Source organism: Urocampus carinirostris, chromosome 16 (genome assembly GCF_059441175.1).
Source record: "Urocampus carinirostris isolate Australia breed hairy pipefish chromosome 16, RoL_Ucar_1.0, whole genome shotgun sequence".
In the NCBI taxonomy this organism is placed as follows: Eukaryota; Metazoa; Chordata; class Actinopteri; order Syngnathiformes; family Syngnathidae; genus Urocampus; species Urocampus carinirostris.
In genome coordinates this window covers 5314387-5321882 of record NC_142364.1, presented here as the reverse complement: position 1 = coordinate 5321882, position 7496 = coordinate 5314387, and the positions used below count along the sequence as shown (strand labels likewise).

The window sequence follows — 7496 nt, the reverse complement described above, 5'->3', positions numbered from 1 at the left end:
CCCCATCAAACACAATCCGGACCGCATTGATCAACCAAACAGGGAGAAATCAGGCAAGTGGGGGAGCATGATCTCAGTATTGTATTGGATTCGGCTTATATGCGAGTATTATCTGTGACTATGTATGATATTCATCCAGGGGTGAGTAAACTACAGCCCATGGGCCACTTCAAGACCCTCAGACTTTTTAATCTGAACACATCTGATGCCATACTGCCTTATAGCATTCCATTCTCTCATTCTCATATTTAGTCCTCATTCACAAGGTTTGTCCCCCAAAAGGATTCAAAAGACACATTGGGGACACATTCATCCCTGGAGTGTCAAACTCATTTGGGGGACAAACGTGGTAGAAAAAAAACATTATCACAGGGGTAGATTAGAGAGAAAAAGAGAGAGAGAGAGAGATTGGGAAAGAGAGAGAGAGAGAAAGTGAAAGAACTAGTGAGATAAAGAGAGAGAGGACAGGAGCGAGAGAAAAAAAGGGGGAAATTGAGAGAATTAAGAAGAGCTGAAAGCAGAAAACAAAAAGAAAATAAGAAGGACAAATAGAGTTAGAGATAAAAAAGAGGAAATGTGATCAAAAAAGAGAGAAAGAGAGTAAGAAATAAATATAGAGGACGACAAACAATAGAGGGAGACGCAAAAAGAGATACAAAATATAGAAGAAAGACAGAATTGGAGAAAGAGAGAAGAGAATAAGAAAGAGAAAATAAAGAAGGGAGAGAAAGAAAGATAGAAACAAGATAAATACAAAGAGAGAGAGAGAGAGAAAGAAAGAGAAAGAAAAAACAAGAGGGAGAAGAGGAAAAAAAGACAGCGGGAGACAGAGACAGAGAGAGAGAAAAAAACAAGAGAGGTAAAGAAAGAAAGAAAGAAAGTGAGAGATAGAAAAAAATAGAGAAAAACATAGAAAGAGAAATAGAGAGACAAAGAAAGAGAAAAAAACAAAAAAGGAAAGTGAGAAAGTTAGAGAGTGAGGGACAGAGTAAGAAAAGAGACAGAGAAAGATAGAAAGAAAAAGAAAGACCATTAGAGACACAAAGAAAGAGAGGAAAAAAAGATGAAGAGAGAAAAAGAAGGAGAGAAGAGAAAAAGAAGAGTATGAGAGACAGAAAGAGAGAAAAAAAAGATCCAAATAGAGAAAAACTTCAGCTGATTTTTCTCTCTTGCTTCTCTGCGTCGTCTCGTGGGCCGGATCACGACCCTTGGCGGGCCTGATTCGGCCTGCAGACCTTACGTTTCACACCCCTGCGTCCCCCACTTTCGTCGTGCATGCTCATTAAATGAAGACACTTTTCCTCAGAGAGATTGTTCAAGCCCAGTTTTCTTCCTTGTACATTTTCTCAAAGACTTTTGTGAGACGTGGACATTTTGCTTGCAAAATTTGTACCCCCATTTTAAACGCTGTTATGAAAAAACGGGGGACCCCGGGACCACTCCTCTAATATCAGAAAGGGGAGAAGAAGAAACAGTGTCTGATTAATTGTGTTTGTAAATAAACTGCTTTGGATTTTGGTCTTCCTTGTACAGTTCTACCTATTGTTATTATTTTTATCCAGTAAAATTAATGGAACAAATGCCTTCTTAAAGCAGGGGTGTCCAACTCATTTGAACTCGGGGGCCACACGATAGAACAAACATTTTCTCGGGGGCCGGACTAGTAGATTAAAGAGAAAGAAAAAGAGATAAAAAGTCGTGAGAGAGGGGGGAAAAGAAAGGGAGAGGAAGAGAGAAATCCAAAGAGAAACAGAAAGAAAGATAATACATTTGTATTATAGTATGACTGTAGTGGTATATTTGTAGTATTTCTGCAGAAGTATTTATGAAGCATTTCCGTAAACAAATTTTTGTAGTATTTTTGTAGTATTACTGTTGTTTTATTTTTGTATTACTTCTGCAGAAGTATTTTTGTAGTAATTGTATAATAGTATTTGTGTAATATTACTGTAGTTCTATTGAGCAGTAGTTCTGGACAGGGTTGGGTAGGGTTACTTTAACTGGATTACTTTCAATTACTTTTGGATTACTCCAATACCAAATATGCTAGGGTTAGGGTTAGCAATCTTGGATTTATTTTCATTTTGTTTCTGTGGCATTTTATGTTCGTTTTGCCGGAGATCAAAGAGATCAAAGCCAGGAGAGAAAGCTTACCACGTGTTGTGAGTCATCATTTGATTCATATTTACTTTCTTTTGTCGTGTGCGGCACAGTTCTGAGGTCGTGGGAACCTCCTGCGTGGGTTCAAATCCAGCTCCCGGCCTTAATGTGCGGAGTTTGTATGTTCTCCCCGTGCTTGCGTGGGTTTCCTCCGGGTACTACGGTTTCCTCCCACATTCCAAAGACATGCATTTCAGGTGGATCGGCCGGTCCAAATTGTCCCTAGGTGTGAATGAGCGAGCGAGTTGTCTGTCCCCGTGTGCCCTGCGATTGGCTGGCAACCAGTCCAGGGTGTCCCCTGCCCACTGCCCGATGATTGCTGGGATGGGCTCCAGCACCCCCGCAACCCTACTGAGGATAAGCGGTGTAGCTAATGAGATGAGATGAGTTTCTTTTGTCTTTTATTAGCATATTTGGTATTGGAGTAATCCAAAAGTCATTGAAAGTAATCCAGTTAAAGTAACCCTACCCAACCCTGCATATAGGTGGGTAAAAGCGAGATACTCCTGTACCGTAAAGCGATCCCGACGCTATGAATAATGGAGGGCGAGGATAAGTTCTCTCTATGCAAGGCTCCTTTTTCACACGGCTTTCTCCCGACGATCACCTACCAAGGTGACTCCATTTTCATTGGTGCTACGAGAAGTTTGCCAGGGTTGGTCTATTTTCCAGACGTCTCCAGAAGCAAAGGAACCGGCTCCTCCCTGGTTCAAATGTGCCGCCTCACTTGATGGGAACCTCAGCTCGCTTTTAGGTGAAGCGAAAATGCCGTCGAAACAGAAACATTCCAGATTAGAAGAAAGTGAAGAGATGGAGGACGAGGAGGTGGACGAGGAGGTGGAGTCGAAGAAAAAGAGCAGCAAAAGGGAAAAGGTCCGAAAGACAGACAAGAGTACGGAGGGTTCGGAAGTTGAAAAAGACAAAAAGAAGAAAAAGCCCGAAAAAGCTGAGCAGAACAACAACGATCCAACCATCAGAGAAGACGCAGGCGAGGAAGAGAAGAAGAAAAAGAAAAGCTCAACGAAGAACCCGGAAGAATCGGATAAAAAGTCCAAAACCAAAGACGGCAAGAAGAAGAAAAGATCCCAGAACGATGGAGATCAACCCCCAGAAGAAGACGACTCCAAAAAGAAGAAGAAGAAACCTAAAAAGGGAGAAGGTGACGAGGACAAAAAGAAAAAGGGGAAGAAGTCCAAAAACAAGCATGTGGACTATGCGGCGATTTATCAGAACGAGCTTCTGGACTACCACACGGACTCTTCTGATGGATACGAGGACGTCTATTACAAGAAGAAAGGTAAGACTATCTCTGTTCTTCAAACTCTGAGATCTTTAGTGGAATCCCTCACGACTTCACTCCCTTCTGAGTTTCTTGAGAAGGTTTACTTGGTTATCTTCAAAGACTGAAGCTGAAAAGAATGTAGGAACTCAATGGAGAGCAGTCTCGGACCACAGGGGTTCTGGAGCAGGAGTATCGTCAGCGAATCCCTGGCCTTCCTAACAGTGTTCCCTCTAAGCTCGCACATTCTCAGCGCACAAGAAAATCTAGCCGGCGCACAAAAATCAGGGCTCGAAATTGCTAATTAAGAAGCGAATTAAGTCAAAGTTACAGTGCATGAAAAGTATAAATACACGGGTTCCCCTGACGTTGTGTCCTAAATGCGGTATTTTGAAGTCGAGTCGAAGTAGAACGAAGTTTAGGAAAGTTAGTAGAGTTTTTTGAGAATCGGCTTCTTCGGCTCGGCTCACTAAAAGGAACGGGCTCTTTCGGGTCCTAAACAGCTCTTCGGGTTGTTTTTGCTTCTTTAATCCCAACATGACCAAATATGATGTAAAATGATGCACAAAATGACTTAAAGGAAGGGGGAATAGAACAAAAAAGAAAAAAATACTGAAATGAAAAAGTAGTGAAAAGCTGAGAAAAAAAGAATCAAAAGGAAGAGAAAAAAAGAAGGAAAAATTATAGAAAAAAGCCAGAAAAAAAGAAAGGAAAGAAATGTAGGAAAAAAGTAAATAGAGAACAAAAAAAAAGTAACAGCTCGGAAAAATAAACACTATGAGAAAAGTAGAAAAAAAAACACGAAGAAAAAGTTTGTGATGCATTCAAATAATTTCCAATTATATCAAGTGAATCTTGTTGCCAACATTGTGCAGCCATGTAAGGCGCTAACCTGCTTATTGGGGGTATTAGGGGTTCAGTGTCTTACCCAAGGACACTTCGACATGTAACATGGAGGAGCCAGGATTCGAACTGCTATCTCTTGATCCCAAGACGAGCGCTCTACCTCCTGAGCCACTGCCACCCCAGAATGAGAGGATGAAGCCTCGAGCGACACTAATTCAGCTAATTCGATGGAATTCACTTAGTTTATTATTTAAGAAATTAAATCTGCCCCCGTGTGGAAATGCCGGTCTTTTGGTAAACGATACATTTGTGATATATTTAATTCCCAACAGTCGTCACTGAGACCTCCTGCCGGTTGGACATGCCTGGAACACCTTCTAGGGAGCTGTCCAGGAGGCATTCTTACGTTGCTGTTGCTGTCATGGACTTATTGGACATATTTTTACATATGTTTTTGGATTTATGCTTAGTATCTTTTGTGTATTTTTACCCAATGCTAAATGTATTGCACCTTGGTCATCCTGGAAGGGGGATTACCACTTGGGAGTCCCCTTCTCAAGGTTTCTTATTCTCCAAGGAAAAATTTGAGTTTTTCCATGCCCGGATGTTGGTTAAAGATCAGGGGATGGCGTTATTGTAATCCTTTGCAGTCCTTTTGAGCTATTTTGTGATTAAGGTGTCACAAGCCAGGAACGGAGACAGGACCCAATAGCGTTCGTTTTACTCAGTTTTTATTGAGAAAGCGAGCAGTGCTTGCATCCACGATCCGAAGATCGTCGGTCACGGTAGTTGATGGCAAGAATGCGGAAGTGGCACTTCCGTGTCGAGCGAGGATAGTCGTTGACAGCGAGAAAACAGGTCGATAGCCGGGACGGAGGTGCAAAGGCAGTAACGAGTCCAGAAAAGAGGTCGGCAACAGGTATCAGGCAGGAAACGGGGCAAAACAGGTTGATGGCCGGGACAGAGGAGCAAAAGCAGAAACGGGTGCAGAAACAGGTCGGCAACAGGTATCAGGCAGGAAAGAACAGGGCAGGATGATGTCGGATAGTACAAAGCTTGCCTAGCTGAGAGCATAGGTTGGCAGACGGTCTGACAGCTTCCTCTTGGAAGACGGGGGTTTAAAAAGAGTCAGGGAGCCAATCAGCGACCAGGGTTGTTGGCCCCAAGGGCTATACAGATAAATGTGATTTGACTTGATGCCTGAGTCACCTGAAGGGGCTCCTTTCAACACAGAGGAGCTATTCATAGAGTCCTCCCAGATGACTGATCTTCTCTAAGGAATAAAACTTATTTCTGTTGCTTGTATGGACATCATAGGCAGCTCTGTGGCTCAGGAGGTAGAGCGCTCGTCTTGGGATCAAGAAATATCAGGTTCGATTCCCGGCTCCTCCGTGTTACATGTCAAAGTGTCCTTGGGTAAGACACTGAACCCCTAATACCCCCAATAAGCAGGTTAGCGCCTTTCATGGCTGCACGGCCGCTATTGGGAAATGTGAAGCACACTGTAAAGCGCTTTGGGAAGTCATTGACTTGAAAAGCGCTATAGAAATGCAGATCATTTCATTTCATTTCATTTCATTCTGTGTTTTTAGTCCCGTTTGACAACTACACTTTGGATTACTTTCTATCCTATCGTTATGGGTTTCAACGCACAAAAATGCGTTTATTCGAGGAATCAACTCCTTGCCCTGAAGAATTCTCGTGCTGGCGTGATGAGGGGGCCCTATCGTAGCTGCAGAGCCGGAGCTAAGGTGAAGGCTTAGTGGCTAGCGGCGTTATAAGCCTTCGGTACCGTCCATAATCGTGGGAAACGTGAACTCTCTACCAAATAAGACCGACCAACCGGCTGTGCTGGTGAAAAACATCAAAGCGTACAGGGAGTGCAGTTTGCTGTGTTTTATGGAAACGTGGCTCACGTCTAGCATCCCGGACGCTAACGTGGAGCTACCCGGCTTCAGCGCTGTTAGACAGAGACACAAAAGCCTGCAGGAAGCGGAGAGGAGGCAGACTCGCTATCTACGTGAACACGAGGTGGTGTAACCCAGGGCACAAAGATTTCCATCTGCTGCAGGGACGTCGAACCTTTAGCCTAGCGTGTGACGTCAACCACTCCGCTGTTGCTTACCACAACACAGCACCCCGAGGCCATCCTGTTAAATCTGTTAATAAACAACAAAAGGATACTGCTGGAAGTGTGAATTTCCCTACGGGGATGAATAAAGTACCGTATTTTCCACACTATAAGGCGCACCTAAAAGCCTTATTTTTTTCAAAAGCTGACCATGCGCCTTATAATACAGTGCGCCTTATATATGGTCTGAACGATTTTATTGGCACTTTTAACAGCAATTAAACACATTCACAATTTCATTATATCATATTCTAAGAATATAGATCAATATTAAGTCGCAAAGTCTTGCAACTAAGGCAAGCAGCCGTTGACTAGATTTTCCCCCGAAGGCGAAGTCGTCCGCGGTTATGCTGGAATATATATCCCGGCGTTTCATTTCCTAACCAATGTGTCAATCATCATTTGAATCAGTCACTATTGGCTAAAGTTATTCGGAGGTAAAGGGGGCGGATCCTTTTTATCATTTACAGGCTCGCATAGGCTAAAGGGGCGAAACAAAGCCTGCAATTGGCCGAAAAAGATGAACGTGAATCACACGTTGTGTTGCACTACGGCATAGAGAAAACATTGTTTACTATTCTGTATTTGTAAATATTTCACTCTCCTTGATTTACTACACTCACGGTTGTAAGAAGGCCATGGTTACGTATCATTATTGAACGTGATGGCTGCAAGAGAACTTAGGTGAGCTACGTGGATTTATATTTTCCCGGTATCTTGTTTTAGAACGATCTTGATGTTTCTGCGATGAGTCTATTTTTAAACTCAATTCAATTCAAAGTGTTTATTGTCATATGCACAGTAAAGAACCCCGTTTCCCTGCACAATCAATATTTATTACCCGGTGCGCCTTATAGTGCGGAAAACACGGTATCTATCTATTTGTATCTTATTCTTTTGTTACAACCCACAGTTTGAAACCGTAAGTGAGCATAGGAACGTAGATCGACTGCTACGCAGAGAGCTTTGCCTTGCCTTCACCACTACCGATCGGTACAGGGTCTGGATCCTCTGACAGCGAAAATCCATACAAATATAAGAATTACAGAGTCATTAACACTGCCCAGAAAATCATCAGCT

At 42.8% G+C, this 7496-nt stretch overlaps 1 protein-coding gene across 1 annotated transcript in view; it reads left to right on the top strand.

The window, feature by feature from the left end:
• Positions 1-2925: 2925 nt before the first annotated feature.
• The window catches only part of loxhd1a (lipoxygenase homology PLAT domains 1a), an 82100-nt gene continuing 77529 nt past the window's right edge, over positions 2926-7496 (top strand). The window contains exon 1 of the mRNA XM_088319986.1: positions 2926-3457. Coding sequence (XP_088176112.1) covers positions 2926-3457 — 532 coding nt within the window. The remainder of the gene's footprint in view (positions 3458-7496) is intronic.